Genomic DNA, 20477 nt, shown 5'->3' with positions numbered 1-20477 from the left:
ATGCGTTCGTCTTCTAAATTAAAAAAAAAAGATATTTTCCACTAAATTCATGCGATCTATTAACAATATAATACCTATGATTAATTCATACATTTTAAGATAATTTTTTTTAAGTTAATCTAACCCAATGAAAAAGGATACATGTAAGGATGAATTGGAAGTGGAACTAATAATTATTTTGCCTTTGCTAAAATTTGTTGACACGAACGTCACTGATGAGTATTTTGTAGACGAAACGCGCGTCTGGCGTAAATATTAAATTTTATTCCTGGTATCTATGATCAGTTTATTATCAGCTGTCGGTGGTGGTTAGAAATAAAATAGAAATTAATTGTTTTTCTTTGAACGATTATTATTTTTATAAAAGATGGCCCAAAACTTCTATAAGCCAAAAAAAAAAAAAAATGAAAACAATACGTTATAAATTATAAAAAGCCGAATATTTGGAAGCCAAGTAAGAACCTACACAATTGAAAAGCTATAAAACCAAATATTATTTTAATTTCACATGATAAATACGTTTTATCAGGTGATATGAAATTCCATTGATGATAAATTGAAAAAGCAATTGAATATTATTGTTTTTTTTAGAAAAAAAGCAGAAAACACAATTAAAACAAATGACAAAAGATCCAGATACCTTAGTATAAAACAGAACACAACACAGACAACAACATAAAATTAGAGAAATATGACCCCCCCCCCCCCCCAAAAAAAAAAAAAAAAAAAAAAAAAAAAACCAGTCTTGACCAAGAGTGTTCTACTTCAATAATGAGAGCCACTATAAATTCTAATCCTTTGGTGAAAACTTTACTTAAAGTCTGTTTCGCTCGCCTTGAGTTTGTGTATGTATATATCCAACCATGGCCACTCTCCAACATTGTTCACTATAATACAGATGATGACTTAGATTTCTTTGTTGATATTTGTTTATTGCTGTATAAAGGTATTATCGTTTTCAAGTTAATAGAAGCAAAAATGCAAACAATTTATAAGAATCGTCATTCAAGGCAATGTTATCTGACAATTCCAGCCATGTTGACTTAACTTAACTTGTCGCCGGTTCTGTTTGTGCGTAAAGCTTAGAACTCCACTGTTCAAGTCATATCAATAAAAGTTATGCGAGTTTAATATTAAAAAACAATCAAAGTAAACAACATTCTAAACCATATTTTATTTTCCAAATTGTTTAAAAATACGGAACATCGTTTTTTATTTATATACTATACTTTTAGAAATAAGTTTCTGAAAATAATTGAAATTTAAAAGTAGTACAATTGACTTTTGGAATTAATCATAAACACCACTCTAAACAATGCGTTCGTCTTCTAAATTAAAAAAAAAAGATATTTTCCACTAAATTCATGCGATCTATTAACAATATAATACCTATGATTAATTCATACATTTTAAGATAATTTTTTTTAAGTTAATCTAACCCAATGAAAAAGGATACATGTAAGGATGAATTGGAAGTGGAACTAATAATTATTTTGCCTTTGCTAAAATTTGTTGACAACCAATAACACCATGATTTTTATTTGTCCATACCCACCAAGATATTTTAAAAGAATTATTTTATTTAATTTAATCTCTTGTATAATCTGAGTAAAACCCCACTTCCAGTGTCCATTTTTAAAAAGTCACGGTTTGCCTTATTGAATCTGGAATTTTATAAATTTTTCAGTTTAAAAAAAAAGGGGGGATAGTAGATTGGAAATATTTTTTTTAATATTCAAATGCAAAGCAAAACCTGTTATATGGTAGCAAGTAAGACTTAAATTATTGTAAAAAAAAGCAAAAAGAAAGAAATAAAAGTGTTATCTTAGTATATACAACCCTATGAACTTTGGCATTTTTTAGAAAATAGGAAATTTGGAAAAATTGCAAAATTTACAGAGTTATCTGCCCTTGGGTAACTTCAATTTTTTTAAATGGCAGATATGGCTATGAAAAGGTCTTTGTATTATGTTTTACAATTAATGCCACTTTTGTTGATGATTTGTTTATAAATATATTAAATATTGGTTCAAAATATGCTTATTTTGTGTATTTTCTATTGGTTTTCTTACGAAAATTTCCAAATTACAGGTGGCGCCTCCTACGGCCAAGATATATAAATCAGATCAAAACACTATATTTATTTACAGTTGTTATGGTAAGGTTTACCTACAAACAATATTTCATAAAGATTGGCAAATATTGATTCCGGACTATTTTGCATGGTTTTCTCATGGACAGGCTCTTAAAAATCTTGATAGAGCTAGTTTCTGTAGAATGTTGCACCTTGTTCAATGTTAAAATTAACAGTTGTTGATATTTTACTTATGGTGGTACTCAGCACCTTCACTAAACTGAATTTGGCTCGTTTAATTCTCATACAATTTTGACTAAGTATATTCTTTTACCCTTCGACAAAAGTATTAAAATTTCAAAAAATTTGAACCAATTATTTTATCAGACAAATTACACTGGTTATATAGTAGTTTGACAAACACTAAATTTGATCACTGAAAAGATTTGATTTTACAGAGTTATCTCCCTGTGGTGTTAGGTACCACCTAACTTCATATTTTAAGGGTATATAATTTACAAATCAATCGTGGTGGTATATCGGTTCAAAAAATTGGAAGAAGAATCGATTTTTTCCTTTATAGTCAAGAAATAATTTATTAAAATCTTTTTTCATCGAAAATGTGCTAGACCCATATCAGTTCGAAAATAAAGTTGCCGAAAATAAATTGTCTCCGCCTAAGAATGTGAGGAAGCATTCTGTGTATTTGTTCAACCCTCCTGCACGATTAACATACAGTTGTGAACTGATTGATGGTTGCACTGGAAGACATCAGACTGGATTACAAACAGTAGTTTGAGGTCAACTTCAATCTGTTCATTTTCATTCAGTACTGATATCCTGATTTGTATATAGATAAATGGCTACACATCTTCACTTATTTACAATCGTCAAAGTCAATGGGTTCACGTCTTGTAGTACAGTTGTAATAGTGATCTATTTAAATCTTCTTGATATTCTTCAGCTATTTTTAACTTTAATAATGAGAAAGCAGTTTTAGTGTGAAACCAACCAACGACGATATTAATACAGTACAGTACTATAATACACCCAAGTACATGCCCTTACTCACCCAACAAAATAAATATTGGTAAAATAAAATAAATATTAAAGTCAGGTATTTGTCAGAATAGTCTTTGATAAAAGCGTATAATGTAATCACAAGAAATACACTAAAGGCATATAGTACTGGCTATATATCAGCCTTCAATTGCTGATATTCCTGATAATCAGATTTGTTTCCTTTATCAAAATGTTGCTTTCAAATATATGTCATCATTTGTTTCAATTATGTTTTGGTCATGTACTCTTATATAGAATACTATGCAAATATATACATACAGATGGGCTCTTGATTTCAATCCAAACGAGAAAACCAAGGGACTATTTTATGTACAGAACATAAACAAATGTAATGGACAGACTTGGAACTGGCATAATTCGGAGTTTAGTATGACGTCCATTATCACTGTACTAGTATACATATTTGTTGGTGGGTCAGGTGAAGGACGCCTCCCGGTGCGGGAGTTTCTCGCTACACTGAAGACCCATAGGTGGCCTTCTGCTGTTGTCTGCTCTATGGTCGGGGTTGTTGCCGCTTTGACACATCCCCTATTTCTATTCTCAATTTTATATTCAGGATTGGACGAGGTTATGGATTATTCATAAGATTACCCCTCCCCTAAAATATGTCGTGTAAAAACTAACTGTGAGCATCATTTAAAAGTTTCATCAAATCGAACCACAGCACAATAGTGACTAGCAAAAAAAACACAAAATTTCGCAGTTACCTAAAGCATTACAAATAAATAAACAAATTCCTTACACTAAAATATCAAATAGCACACATTCAATGGATTTAGTGTAAAGACACCATAAACAGTATAAAACTAGAGGCTCTAAAGAGCCTGTGTCGCTCACCTTGGTCTATATTAAAATTAAACATTGGACACAGATGGATTCATGACAAAATTGTGTTTTGGTGATGGTGATGTGCTTGTAGATCTTACTTGACTAAACATTTTTGCTGCCTACAATTATCTCTATCTATAACAGTAGTTTCTGTGGAAAGTGTTGGTGAAAATCTACAAATTTTATGAAAATTGTTAAAAATTGACTATGAAGGGCAATAACTCCTTAGGGGGTCAATTGACTTTTTTGGTCATGTTGACTTATTTTTAGTTCTTACTTTGCTGTACATTGTTGCTGTTTACAGTTTATCTCTATCTATAATAACATTCAAGATAATAACAAAAAAAACCAGCAAAATTTCCTCAAAATTATCAATTCAGGGGCAGCAACCTAACAACAGATGATCCAATTCATCTGAAAATTCCAGGGCAGATAGATCTTGACCTGATCAACAATTTTACTTCCTGTCAGATTTGCTCTAAATGCTTTGGTTTTTGAGTTATAAGCCAAAAACTGCATTTTACCCCCATGTTCTATTTTTACCCATGGCGGCCATCTTGGTAGGTAGGCCGAGTTATGGGACACAATTTTTAAACTAGATACCCCAAAGATGATTGTGGCCAAGTTTCAATTAATTTGGCCCAGTAGTTTCAGAGGAGAAGACTTTCCTAAAAGATTACTAAGATTTACGAAAAATGGTTAAAAATTGACTATAAAGGGCAATAACTCCTAAAGTGGTCAACTGACCATTTTGGTCATGTTGACTTATTTGTAGATCTTACTTTGCTGAACATTATTAATGTTTACAGTTTATCTCTATCTATAATAATATTCAAGATAAAAACCAAAAACAGCAAAATTTCCTTAAAATTACTAATTCAGGGGCAGCAACCTAACAACCAAATGTCGGATTCATCTGAAAAATTCAGGGCAGATAGATCTTAACCTGATAAACAACTTAACCCCATGTCAGATTTGCTCTAAATGCTTTGGTTTATGAGTTATAAACCAAAAACTGCATTTTACCCCTATGTTCTGTTTTTAGCCATGGCGGCCATCTTGGTTAGTTAGCCGGGTCACCGGACACAAATTTTAAACTAGATACCCCAATGATGATTGTGGCCAAGTTTGGTTAAATTTGGCCCAGGAGTTTCAGAGGAGAAGATTTTTGTAAAAGTTAACGCCGGACGCAGGACGACGATGACAGACGACGGCGGACGACGGACGCCAAGTGATGAGAAAAGCTCACTTGGCCCTTTGGGCCAGGTGAGCTAGAAAACATGATTGTACAAGGCCAAAAAAATATAAAATCTAGTTTAAATCTGTAATTTTTGTTTTTTTTATTACCAAATAAGGAATGTTTTTTTTTATCGTTGTTTCTGTATTACTTGTCTAGATTTTGAATATTTAAGAAACATTTTTTAGTTTATTAACAACTTGTCTAATCTCATGCGATTTAAAGCTTGACAAACCGTAAAAACTCTTGTATATTTGCAAACACGGTATTGATAACTTGTAAGACAGTATTGCTGGTTGTATGCTTAAAGTCTATAACAGCATACATTTCATACATCTTCCGGACAAGAACAAATTGATCAATTAAATAAAAAGGTTCTGTTGACAGCCCGGAATGAAGGGAATATATTTTTGACGATGACAAAAATGATAAATAAAGGCAACAGTAGTATACCGCTGTTCAAAATGCATAAATCGATAGAGAAAAAACAAATCCGGGTTACAAGCTAAAACTGAGGGAAACGTATCAAATAAAAATGAACTACGACACAACAGAGACACATCATGCACCGAAACGTAACACACAGAGAAACGAACTATAATGTAACAATGACAATTTTCCTGACTTGGTTTTTTCGATTTTTATGAAAAAATGGTGGGTTGAATCTGGTTTTGTGGCATACCAAACCTCCCGCTTCAATGACCGTGTTAATTATAACATTAAAATTACAACATTACACGACAGGGGTACAATAAATAAACAGATAAATGGGAGAAAATATAGAACAGAGAAACAAACGAATAAAAGCCATCCAAAGGAAACAGGTTAAAAATATTTTTATACACCAGACGCGCGCTACGTCCACACAAAACTATGCTCAGATGTAAAAAGTTTGAAAGCCATAACAACTACCAAGTTTGTTGTTTGATGATTTCTATTTTTGACGCGGTTCCTCGTTTCCTTTTATTCATAATTTACTAGAAATGGTTTTTACCCAAATAAAACAAAAGATGTTTTTTGTTACACAAAACGGATAGAAAACAAAACTATTTGCAGGAGTTCAGTAGTAAATACATACTGATACATGTATTATAAACGCATACTTGCAAGACAACAGCATTGGCCTATTGTGTACAAAAAAACAGGAAGAATCAACTTCGCATAAAAAAGACGTGCATTGGTTCAGTCGTGATCGATCTTCCAAACTCATCCTCCTTAACCAATATCAGAACAAGATTTACGTTTTTGAATAATAGCACTAACAAGAATATCATGTATCCCATGTGAACTGATAGACTTTTCACCATTCATAAAAATAATCAAGACTACGAGGTTAAATTCCAGTATAACAACTTCATTCAGTACAAACACACTTCAGTGAATCCAGGTTTCGTAGTGCAGTTGTGATATATTCTTATTCTAAACGAAATATCTCAAGTATGTTTAAAATCTATTTTTAACTATGATAATACGTTCATATCATTTTTAAGTAAGGTCACAAAAACATTTAATGTAGCAATTGGAATTTCTAAAAATCGACAATATTCAAACTAGTTAACTCGGCAATTTGAAATATTTGAGAATGATGGTATTAAAAAAATAAATGTATTATATGAAATTAACTGAATGATTTATGTTTGCTCAATGTCCAGTGGCAAGTATTTAATCTATATTCTGGACTGAAAAAATTCATCAAATAGGTATTGCAAGAATTTCGATTGCCACTGAAAAAAATATAGTATATATTGAAAAGGCCAGTCTCAACCTAAAACAGCGAAAAATTTCACCAATGGATCTTCAACGCAACAAGAAAATCTCTGGACCTATACATGTATTACGATTCCTTAAGTGAGTTGGTGCATGCTGCATTAGTTTCTTACGCTTAACAATTGATTACAATTGTCTTTAAAACTTCCTCTTTCCGAATAAAAAACAAAAACAAAACAAGAACGAAACAAAACAAGAAAAAAACAAAACATACCAACAAAAAAATTACTTAATTATCAAATATAACAATATGTGTGCGGATTGCTTTCGAGTATAAGTCCGGTTTTTATTATTACCATTATTTTTTATGGGAATCGGAAAAACGTCATTTCCACGTCTATTGAAATATCTACAGCTACTCAAAGATAACGTTTTTTTTTTTTTTTTATATACATCCTTGGATATCATATATTTGGCTATGAGCGTTCCTGTTAAAGATAAATAAAAATAAGGTTCAGACGCATGAAATTTATAACGTGTTGTTAGTTTCTTAAACAACCGGGTCGATACCTCTACTGGTGGAATATCAGTCCCGAGGGTATCAGCAGCTCAGTAGTAGTCAGTCACCTCGGTACTGACATGATTTATAACAAACCTGTCTTAAATTGCCTGTTAATGCATTTTGAAATTGGTTGAACTCGCTGCTGCAAAGTTGACCTTTTAGATAGATTTCGCTATATTTTAGGTCCTTTTTGTTATAAAGATCTTCAACTGTTAAAGTTCTCATACTTTCTTAGCTTTCGAATGCCTGCAATTGACAACGTGTTGTATTAAGTTTTCCCTTGTTAAGTGTCTTTTTAGCCGATCAATTTGGCTGTTTAGTATTGAGACACAACACATTCATAAAATGGTTACAGTATTGCACGACTTTGCTCATTAAAAGCGCTTTTCATGTTTAACCAGCGCCAGTAACGCCTAAATTTTCGATCGGATGTACCATGTAGGTACTATACAAGCACATCTTCCTATATCTATTGTAATTCTTGCAATTTACTATGCCGATTCAATGCACCTGATATTATGTTTTATTTGCTTAGTTATCAAATATGCTTTTGTTAATTCTATCAACATCCTTGAAATAACGCATATTGCTAAGCAGTACTCGCAAATAATGTAAAAGCACTAAACGATTTCATAAAAAAACAAATTGAGGCGTAAATGACTTCCCCAATACTGCAATGCGAACTCATTGACGTAGCCAAATATACTAGGTAGAATGATAACCCGGATCAGTTAAACATTTTGATATTCTGAACTAAGAATCGGTCACTAGGTCTGAAAATAATTCATAGTGTGTATACTACTTCGGGGTGACTCGGTACTTTGCAATCAAGCAAATTGTCAAGGTACCAAAATCTGTGCGCATTTAATCAAACCACGTGAGGAAAGTAATATATATATATGCATTTTTATAATTTTATTTCATTTGGTGACTTCTAATTAATTTGGAGAGTTTTGGATAAAAAGAATACAATTAAGTTCTTATAAACTGGAAGTTAGGTAAATATACTTAAATGAGTATTAAATACATTTAACCGAGGTATTTATATATTTGTATTCTAATATCAATTGTGTCTATCTATAATTTATGCAAATAACTTAAAAAAAATTGTTTAAGATACATAATTGAAATAATCAATTTTAGAACAGGTTTTTATTCAAAAATAATTCGAATCTATATTGTTTCAAAATGAATCTAGAAATACACATTGTTTATATTTGAAAAATAAATAAAAAAAATCTAAATAGATAAATTAATGCAGACCTCAACATTCATATTAACAAGAAATGTTTGCGATGAACCCTGCTTTCCGTTTAGCATGGATGTTGAATTATATTTGATCTCAAATTTTGCAAGACAACTACTTTTGTTTATCTTATTCATTTAACGCTTTCTTGTGTCCAATATTTAATCCATCAAGGCCTGCTTTTTGATCATTACAAGTCTCTGAACTCTTATCTCATTTATCTTGAACATATGTAAAGTTATGATATTAACGGTACCTATATAACAGCACCAGATTCGCATTTTGACAATAAATGTTTCCTCAGTGATGCTCGAGGCCTATATATTTTTAAATCCAAACTCTAATAGTTTTAAAAGTACAGCCATATAGTAATGATCTAGCAAATCAAATTAGAACATTTCTGTATTCCAATGACTGACAGAAAAGATAACAAACCACTTAAGTTTTTTTTAACATCAATTGAAAATATAAAAACGAATTATATCAATTTCTACCGATTATATTTGTACGCTCAACCATTATATATGATATTATATTTTCTTTTGATAATAATAATAAATGTAATATAAATACTATTATTATTATCATCATTATCATTATCATTATCATTAACATTATCATTATCATTACCATTATCATTATCATTATTATTATTATTGTTATTTTTAATATAAAATATAATATCAAAGACTGTAACTTTACATATATTGACAAGATTTGTAAGTTTATAAAATCATAAAAAAAAACAATTTAAAAGTTTCAACTCCATCAAGCAAAGTTGAAATTTATCACACTTTTTTCATTTTCTGTGTATTTTCCCGGCATTGTTAATGCATCATTTTTTTAAAAACTTAAAAAAAAATAAGTAGTGGAAACCAATCACATGCAGTTGTGATTCCATTTCCTTATCTGGAAGAAGAAATTTATATGCACTCGACGACTATCCCTATTTTGAATCTTTATACATGTTTGGCCTCTGCAAATCATAATTTACTATTCCCTCTTTAAACACATACGAAAACATGGAAAAAAACCTCGGATACCTCGGAAATTCTGTTTTTTCAAAAACATGACATCTTATAATATTTATTAAATATTACAAACCAATGATATTCTTGTCGTTTTAAACCTCAAAGTAATGGTAATCTACAGCAAAATTTAATACACGAACAATACTTTCCCTTTATTTTAAGAATTTTCCTTGAGCAAATTGAGACGATGTACCTTTTACGTGCATTCCATATTCTTCAGCTGCTTCGATGTGCACATTTTCGTGAAGACGTCTCATATTTTATCTTACAGCATTGCTGAATGTAATAAATTATCCAATGATTTACCAAAACTCGATTGCAATCAAACATTTATGGAGCAAGTGTCATTCAACTTAAAGGAATTACTTTATTTACTGTTGAAAAAAATACGATAGGCATGTTTATTTTGTTTTCTGTGCACACAGTTATTGTTATTCGCTGCTTAAGACTATAGGTATATGATGTACTGGTAAAACTATCAAAAGTGCAGTGGACGATATATATCTGTAGGAATCTGAACTGCAGGCCAGGTTGAGTGCACAGAAACTATTTTTACAATGCCATATGTTAAATTGCCCGTCTCAGGTGAGGAATCCTATCAGTGGTTTTCTTTGTTTATAATAGATTGAACATCAATAAGCTACTGCTGCTTAATCTGTAAATCAACGAGGAATTTTTCTCAGAACTTGACATTTGGTAAAAACCTTGTATTATTGACGCTCCTGCAACTAACTGCCCTTTGGATATTTTTCATTTTGCATCTGTTGTAATACCATTGCCCATCATCTGTTATATACTTATATTATATATTTTTAATCATTATTTTGTAATATGCAAAGCTTTTTAATACTATCACTGGGGTAAAGCTGATGACCGTAACTGCATTCACGGTCATCCCAAGATGTCAGCTGAAAAATTAGGTCAGTATTTTTATTGTCTGTTAAGGTGTTTCTACATCATTTTCTTTACAAAGCATACCTTGATACGATGTAAATTTATAAAAGATTCACACGGAAGTCGCAAATCTCTACCGAGGAACGTGTATAAAACGGGAATTTGGAGTTGAAAAATTCGCTAGGATGACCGTAAATCGTAATCAAGATGACCGTAACAGGATTAGCGATTCATAACAAGGCTGACCGTAATTGGTTAAAAGATGACCGTAAATTGTTAAGGATGACCGTAATTTATAAAGAATGACTAAATTTAAAAGAATGACCGTCAATTGAAAGAAATATCCATATTTGTATGCATTGTTTTTGTTGAGTTTGTCGCAATAGGGGCTCGGTTAGTTCTTTTTAACTATTTGGCGTGTTTTGAGTTTATATGAAAATGATAGTAAATAGTATAATCGATGTTGTGAGTAGTTTTGATTTAAATGGACACTAGAAACAATAGACACTGCAAACACTAGGTGATTTTAACTGTGTAACTGAGTGGACCGTATCAAATGAAACTCGTATGTCTGTTTATTTTGCTATCTTCTGCATATTTAAAAAAAATGCAACTAAAAAAACAGGTAAGTTAGTTTTTTTTCTCAAACATAGACTTTACATAACTTTTACATATCTAAAGGTCCTGCCATGCTTAAAGGTTTATGTACCCTTCTGTAGCCATTTTTGTACGATTTTTATTTAAACATCAATTGTATCAAAACTACAGATATAATGAATAATAGATACAGTCCATTTTGAACATATACTTGATGCAAAGCATTATTATTTACTGTTGCATTGCATTTAATTGAAAAAGAGTACTTTGTGGCAAATTAACCAAGATTTTTATAGAAAATTCACAGCCTTTAATAAAGTGATTTTTGTTATAAAATTTGAAACATAGATTACTTACTTGCTTTTCTATGCTGTGCTAGTGTTTATTTTTTACAAAAAGGTCTAACCAACCTGTAAATTTCAAAATACCTCGTGCAGAGTAACTAAAGTCGAGCGCACCCAAAAAGCTGTACTTGATTTGGTCCATATTTTTATTTGTTCTAACCAATAACTACATTTATAAACTTGTTTTAAGAAAATCAATGCTAGCACTGCATGCAATAATCCTATATCTATCGGTCATCAAATTGCCAAATATGATAGAACAAGGATAAAGGCTGTGGAATTTCTATAAAATTTCCATATGTTTAGCATTGAAGCAACACAAGGGTACATAATCCTTAATACGTTCCTAGATGCATCAGTTTGTCTGTTCTCTTAATAGATATGTGTGTGTAGAAACGGCCATATTTTTCAATTCCCTCAGATGAACCTTTAACATTATGAATATCCGGTAATTGAGCCCATTCCAGTGTATGGTAGTTGAAACGCTATAATATAAATGGGCCATTTGGCTGTACATCCATCGTCTCTTTGGCATTTTTATAAAGCTGTATTTATTATATAAAGACTTTAAGTTAATAGGAATCTCAGAAATAAAAAAATCTTTTGGCTTGTAGTTGGATGCTACATATGACGAACCGTGTATTTGAAGCACGTCTTATTTGTGTCTACCATTATGATAATGTTGTCTTATAAATACGTCTTACACTAACTAACACGATTAATTATTTGATACAAAAAAGGTAATACAAATACGGACATTTCTTAGAAATGACGGTTATACTATTAAAGTTACGGTCATCCTTTCGAAATTACGGTCATCATTTCACCAATCACGGTCATCCTTATTATATGTTACGGTCATCTTGAAAATATTTTAAAGATGATTTACGGTCATCTTAGCGAATTTTTCAAATCCAATTTCCCGTTCTATACACGTTCCTCGGTAGAGATTTGTGACTTCCGTGTGAATCTTTTATAAATTTACATCGTACCAATGTATGCTTTGTAAAGAAAATGATGTAGAAACACCTTAACAGACAATACAAATACTGACCTAATTTTTCGTCCGACATCTTGGGATGACCGTGAATGCAGTTACGGTCATCAGCTTTACCCCAGTGATACTATGAGGTTAAACTATGTTTTCGATATTATCAACAGAATGTCGATACAAGAATTTAAAGACTGCGATGATATGAAAATACGGGTATGGGTTGATAATGGTCATTACTTTCCTGAAGTGATGGCAGCACGACCAGACCATTTGAAAGAACTACAGAGCTGGGAGACGAGACATGATGATGTGTTAGTTTGTACATATCCGAAATCCGGTAGGTTTGTTATATATTAAAAAAATCACAAGCTGGTTTATCGTTTTGCTGTCAGATAATTCGTCACCACAATCAATCTTCTCCTCGAATGTGACCTACCGAATCATACTTATCACTGGTTGTGTATTTACATGAGAATCGTTACGGGTGCCTAATGTTAAACATGACCTGCTTACTTTGCTACTGTACCTGAGATCACTCCCGGGTTTTTGTTGTCATTCGTTTTGCTGAGTCTTTTGATCTTTTGTTTTCTATTTTGAATTTGTATACTGATATTTGTATAATGACCTTTTTAATATAAATTGAGTATTAGTTTAAATTTTCTAACTTAAAAGGATGTTCTTATCCCAAGCAGAAAATCCTAGCCGTATTTTGCTCAACTTTTTTGAACGTTTGGTTCTCAGTGCTGTTCAACTTTGTAATTGTTTTGGCTTTCGAACTATTGTATCTGGGCGTCACTAGTAAGTCATGTGTGGACGAAACGACTTTCTGGCGTATTAAATTTTAAACCTGGTGCCTTTTGTTAGCTATTATTCGTGTGTTTCTTTGTCCAATATGTTCTCCTATTTATTTGTATTGTATTGTAGTCCTGTAATGTTATGTTGTCAATTTAATGTTTTATTTAACATTAATGCGGGAGGTATGCCACAAAACCAGGTTCAACCCACAATTTTTTTCTTTTAAAAAATGACCTGTACTAAGTCAGGAATATGGCCATTGTTATATTATAGTTCGTTACTGTGTATATTAATTTTTACGTTAAGTTTCTGTTGTGTCGTTTGTTTTCTCTTATATTTGAGTGTGAATTCACATTACAATAAGACGTGTCACGGTACTTTTCTATCCCAAATTCATGTATTTAGTTATGATGTTATATTTGCTATTCTCATCGGATTTTGTCTAATGCTTAGTTCTTTTCTGTGTGTGTTACATTTTAATGTTGTGTCGTTGTTCTCCTCATATGTTTAATGCGTTTTCCTCAGTTTTAGTTTGTTACCCGGATTTGCTTTTTTCTATCGATTCATGAGTTTCGAACAGCGGTATACTACTGTTGCCTTTATTGTTCGTTTTTTGTCAAGTCGTTGTCAGTTTGTTTTTGACTGATTAGTTCAACTTTCAATACCCCTTTGGTATATTTCGGCGGATAAGTATTAAACAAAATGCTGTTGCAATCATCATTATTCAATAAATTACTTTCTAGTATTTCAAACATGATGTGCTGCAAGGACCAACGTGAAACCTTGGACTCGTTCTGAAAACAAATAAGTTTAAGCTCAAGTAATGATAAGTTATTTAAAAAAGTTTAAGTTGTTTTTGTTGCACTCCGGTGTTCTTGTAGTTCTTTCGTTTTCCTCTTTTAGTTGATGTGTTTTCCTCGGTTTTGGTTTGTAACTCGGATTTGCTTTTTCTCAATCGATTGATGACTTTGAACACCGATATACTACTGTTTTTTTTATCTTCTTAAAAACAATCTACTAGCTATGAGGGTTTTACAGGTAAAATGTTCCTATACCAGTTATTAACATCGTAAAGTCGATGTTTAGTGAGAGACAAGAAAGTCAAGAAGTATATCTAAAAATGTTTTTATTAGATTGTAGTAACGTTTCAATGATACCAAAGAGGTAGCATGTGTTGTCTTTTAATGATTTTAATCCGACCATTTGTAGGAATTATGACTAAAGTCCAGGCTTCACAGCCTCTATTTTTATATGGCAACATCTTAACAGCACCCGGATATATATGTAACATATAACTGCCAGAGCTTGTGTTTCCATTGTGATAAGAAGCACGATTTGATCAAGGATTCTCAAATACTGAATATTGATTGATATAGACAACTATCGAAATAGTTAACTACCGATATTTTATATTTGACTCCGCAATAGTCACACTCACCTCACACAATTTGCGGAGTCAAAGAATACAACTGATCAACTTTTTTTTTTATTGTGATGAAAAACACGAAAGATACAAGAGTTACAGTACATCTTACCGTAGAGAACACATTAGTTCGTCGATTTTTATACAGTGGAATTTGAGTAACTTTTGATTTAGTTTCTGTATATTTCGAAATATGCACACGAAAGGATGACAGAAAATCATAAATAATGAGAAAGGTAACATGAAAAAATATGTTGTATATGTATATATTTTTTTTATGTCTTATAGGTACATTATGGCTGTGGGATATTGTGTCACTGCTTATTAGTAACCAGTCAGAAGTTCTAGACCGCGTGTTTGATACATCAAACTTAGAACTTAATGGGACAGAAAAACTGGACGAATTACAATCTCCTAGAGTTTTGCAGTCTCACATGACACCACACTCCCTCCCTAAATCAATTATTCAGAAGAAAAACAAAATAATTTATGGAATCAGGAATCCAAGAGATGTGGCTGTATCAATGTATCATTTCATGTTGAAGTTACATGACAGCTGGTCAAGTTACAAAGGATCATGGGACAACTTTCTAAAACTATTTCAAACTGGAACACGTAAGTTCTTTCACTTGTTTTCAGATCATCGCAGTCTTTAATAAAAACTTTTTTATTTTTTATATCAATTGAAAAACATATGTTTATCACCACCGTTCTAAGACAGGTTAAATGAAGGCAACCGTAGTATACTGATGTCCAAAACTCATAAATCGATAGAAAAAAAACACCCAAATCCGGATGACAAACCAAAACCGAGGGATATAAGATATTAGAGAATGACGACAGAACATTAAAATGTAACACACACAGAAACGAACTAAGCATTAGACAAAGTCCGATGAGAATAACAAATAGAACATCATAAATACATGAATTTGGGATAAAAAAGTACCATGACACGTCTTATAATAATGTGAATTCACACTCAAATACAAATATTAGATCATACATTGTGGTCATTATAATGGATGCGACTTCCATAAAAGTGAGAGATTTATCTAGCCAAGTTTAATTCATTATTTTCTACATAAGATAATGATTGTATAAAGTTAGGAATATGACTGTTCTTTTCGTTTCGTTTGATGTGTTTCAGCTTTTGGTTTTGCTGTTTGAAAAATGACTTTCCGATTTGATTTTTCCTTTGAGTTCGGTATTTCTGTTATGCAACGTTTTCATTTGTGTTGCCCGTTCGTCCAACAAATAATTCCGTAACCCTTTTTTTTTCGCGTTGTCGGTTTGTTTTGGATTTATGACTTTGACTGTCCCTTTGGTATCTTTCGCCCCTCTGTTCTCGTGTACTGCATTTCAGAATGGTTTCATATTCGGGCAGCATCTAGACAATAACGAATGTACGGATCTGTCGGATACCAACTTTCCTTTCTTCCAATACTTTGAATAACGAGGGAGGAATATGTTTTGATAACATGTTATGTCTATGTGAATGTTATTGTTTAAATCTTTTTCATTTTCCTGTATAACTTGGTGTCCTTTCAAGCACATAGCGACATTACTATAATATGACTAATGAATGGAAATATGACCAATTATTTTCATTTAGGAGTAATGAAAAGATTAAGCTTATGCGTAAGAAAATCCAGAGTTGTCTTTCTTCTATCAAAAGACTGGTCAAGCATTCTTTTTCAAAATTATATTGTGTATATAACGTAAAAGATATGAGAGTTTTTATCGTTCATTGGTGACAAATTATTAAAACGCAAAAACGTCTGAACAATTTTTCAAAAGTTCTTTGCTTTTTTTAAACGTATTTAAATTCCCTAGTTGTTTTTACAGTTGGATATGGGTCTTGGTACGAACATGTCAAAGGTTGGGAAGAACTGCAACTGGACAAGGACCATCCCATTTTGTTTGTATCTTATGAAGATCTCCATCGTGTAAGTTCATAGAAAATGCTGTAAATATTGCATATTATATAAAGTATGATATATGTCGACTTTGGTTACATATTTATGGTAAATTGGGTTAACACTAACTACCAATTTTTTGATAATCATTTGCAGCTCACATACTACATGCATATTATGTAGAAGAAATTCGAACATTTTAATCAACCACATATAACTTATTACGTTTCGGTTTTTGAGATGAAACATAAAATTGAAATATAATATTTCTTATTTTTATTTTCATTTTCATTTAAGGACTGCTTCAAAGAAGTAAAGAAAATTTCTGAATTTCTGGACTTATATAGAACGGATGATACAATCCACGGTATCGTTAAGAATACCCAGTTTGACAATTTCAAGACAGAAAAACTAAAATCCGTGGGCCATAAGTTAACAGCGATCAGTAAAGATGGAACAGATCCTTACTTTAGAAAAGGTATTATACAAACAATTTTTAGAAAGTTCCCTTATGATATCAATGCTAGTGATACTATTATATATAACGAAAACTACAATTCAGACATGATTATCATGATTGAGATAAGTTTATGTTCAACAGATAATCTGAACATTTTAAGTATTATAAGCTGGGTTTCTACGTTCCAAATATAATATTCCTTCTTTTTTTTATTGTAATATAATCATAAGCTAACGTAAAATATCAGTTATAGGACAAAAAGGAATGTTTAATTATTATTTTATGCACAATTTATGGACATTATGTTTTCTGGTCTGTGCGTTCGTTCGTTCGTTCGTCCGTTTATCTGTCCGTCTGTCCCGCTTCATGTTAAAGATTTTGGTCGAGGTAGTTTTTGATGAAGTTGAAGTCCAATCAACATGAAACTTTGTAAACATGTACCCTATGTTATGATCTTGCTGATTTTAGTGCCAAATTAGAGATTTTATCCCATTTTCACGGTCCACTGAACATAGCAAATGGTAGTGCGGATGGGCATCCGTATACTTGGGACACATTCTTGTTTCTAAATATTTTTGAAACTGATCGTAGCACCATAAGTAAATCGTTCATAACTTTCTGTCAAACTTTAGGTCAGAATAGCTATTACGAATTTAAAACATCTGACACAGACTAAAAACTAAAACGACTACACAAGATACTGCACAATGGAAATATTATACTTATATAAACTTAATTTTATCTTCTCTTTCTAGGCATTGTCGGTGATTGGAAGAATACATTCTCCGACGAGCAAATAGAGGAATTTGAACAAACAATTGTGCAAAAGAAAGGGAAGTCTAATTTAATAAGGAGATACACACATCAGTTTGTTTAAAGACAAAACTTGCTGTAGTAATGAATGTTATAAACTACTCACATATGAATTATACAAACTTTCTTCACGAAATAGACCAATAGGAATATTAATGTTTAATACTCATTCATCGAGTTCATATGTATATATTCATATTGTCATGTATATATTTTAAGATAGCGGGTAAATAATGTATATAGTGTTATCCATGTATATTGTGCAACTCGACAGAAATCGAGAAAAATATTATAATGGCTTGTTGAAGATTATCCAATATACGAAAATAAATTGCATGCCAAATAATTATTTCAAGACGTTCGAATATACTAAATTGAACTTCTATAAACTATATATTGTATAAATCATTTTGAAATGTTTTGCTACTAATATTGTTAAAACTATTTCCTGAATTATTGTGAAGTAACTTAGGAACTGATCTAAAAGATATAAAGGCAAGCTATGCAGTCTAGATATTTTTTTTTATTGTAGCAGACATACAAAGCAATAATAATTCTTTCACTTCATCAAGCTTTTCGTAACAAAGGGACCAGTTTCTGATCCCGGCTGACATTCGATCATAGATAATTATATCTTACGAATATTTAATTAACTATATCTTACCGCTTAAATATTTTGTAAATACATGATATTATATATATAGTTCCAATGAATTCGTAAAAGTCCCTAAAAATTCAAGCGTTTTGTTTAACTTCTAGTGCATTTTGGAATATTTGAAATCTCTGATTTGAACTAGGAATCTTACGAAATCACTGAAAAGTATAAGACTTTGTGTACAAGGGAAGAAAAAAAACCATAACTATGAATAGACTCTTTTTTAATAACACTATGCGTGACTTTATAAAATTGTCTAACAATGTTCCATGATGTTCTGATATACCTCGGCACAATTCTGTCATGTCTGTTTGTCCATCTTCAAATTATGAATTGCATGTATGTTTATAATAAAAATAGTTTTATTGTAGAGATTACTCAGTCTGTAATATATAAATCCAAACAATTGTCAATAATAATTACAAATGACTGTTATTGAAATCACCATTTCACCAACCAAAGTGTCAAAATCAAATATACTACTTTGATGGTCATTTCAAATAGCAATCCAGCGGTAAAAATACCAAAATTGGAAATTCTTTTATTCAAAGTGGAAATCAGTGAAATTCAGCAGAATATATGTACACGTTCGAATGTAAAAAAACAATTTTCATAAAATTAAAATAGGGGACACTGTAATTGAACATATTTTATTTTGTTATTAGTTATATATGTATACTACATAAAATGAGAAGATCCCAAAGGTAGTTGAAACATAGTTCACACCGTGGCAAAACTACAAACAACAGTCCATAAACTATAAACTAAATAAATGCAACAGTAGTATACAGATGTTCAAAAGTCATTAATCGATAAAGCGATCAAAAAGTAAAACCGAGAGAACACATCATTTAAAAGAGGGGAAAATAATACAGAAATACAGACTGCTACAAAATCAAACGCCCACATACTAGTACGTGAAAACGTATATTTTATGAACTGTTTAACCCTTCAGAAACACATGAGATCTTTTTTGGGGGTTCGTGTGGCTAAGTCTGTACATAGTGTTTTGTTTACTGTTATTTGTCTTTAGTTATTTTACTTTTTTCCGATGTGATGTCATTGTGAGTTTGTTTTCTACATATGAGTTTATATAGCCCTATGGTATCTTTTGTCTTCCTTTTACAAACTATAAACTGGAAAACAAAACTATAGACAAACTTGAAATAAAAAAAAAGACAAGTATAAAGGCACAAAGGTTCCTGACAATAGATTCTTTCTTTCGGTATTGTAAGACTTTTCTGATTCATTATAGTAAATTACCATAAACAATCAATATAAACCACCACATATTCAATTCAATTTAAAGATATTTTAATTGTTCTGTGAAACATTTTACTATTAAATTTTGTCCTTTTCTGATGTATTAACGAACCGTCGGAACGAACCGTCGGAAATTGTAGAAACAATCAAGTTATATCAAATATTTCTGTATGTGCAAACTACTCAACTTCTAAATCAAATGATCAGAATAGTAATTAGGCCTGATACATATATCTCTTTTTGAACCGCGCGAATTAGGAAGTAATTAAGACATAAAATGTTTTATACCAACAACAGACTAACTATTTAGTTGATATCATATGTTTGTTTCAGAAGACAACCATTTAAAATGTAAAACAGCATTCATGAAAAAAGAAAATCCCAAAAGTGTGTATTTATTTTGTCAACTGTAGTTTTGAAAATTGTATTAAATGAAAATTTCATATAACGAGTTTTGTTGAAATTTGTGTCAGGTCCTAAATACTTGTATTCCATATATATCAAAACAAAGTCGGATAAAAAGGGTTCATTTTCTTCTTACGAAATGCTTGA

At 31.3% G+C, this 20477-nt stretch overlaps 1 protein-coding gene across 1 annotated transcript; it reads left to right on the top strand.

Moving 5' to 3' along the window:
* Positions 1-8237: 8237 nt before the first annotated feature.
* LOC134725491 (sulfotransferase 1B1-like) lies at positions 8238-18899 on the top strand. Its single transcript, XM_063589351.1, has 6 exons — positions 8238-8489; positions 12765-12934; positions 15104-15430; positions 16664-16764; positions 17032-17212; positions 17950-18899. The coding sequence occupies exons 2-6, from the start codon at positions 12766-12768 to the stop codon at positions 18069-18071; spliced, it is 900 nt and encodes a 299-aa protein (XP_063445421.1). The 5' UTR covers positions 8238-8489; position 12765; the 3' UTR covers positions 18072-18899.
* Positions 18900-20477: the final 1578 nt, after the last annotated feature.

This window comes from Mytilus trossulus, chromosome 7 (genome assembly GCF_036588685.1).
Source record: "Mytilus trossulus isolate FHL-02 chromosome 7, PNRI_Mtr1.1.1.hap1, whole genome shotgun sequence".
Classification (NCBI taxonomy): domain Eukaryota; kingdom Metazoa; phylum Mollusca; class Bivalvia; order Mytilida; family Mytilidae; genus Mytilus; species Mytilus trossulus.
Note: the sequence above shows the minus strand (reverse complement) of the source record. Positions and strands in the feature narration are given on the sequence as shown.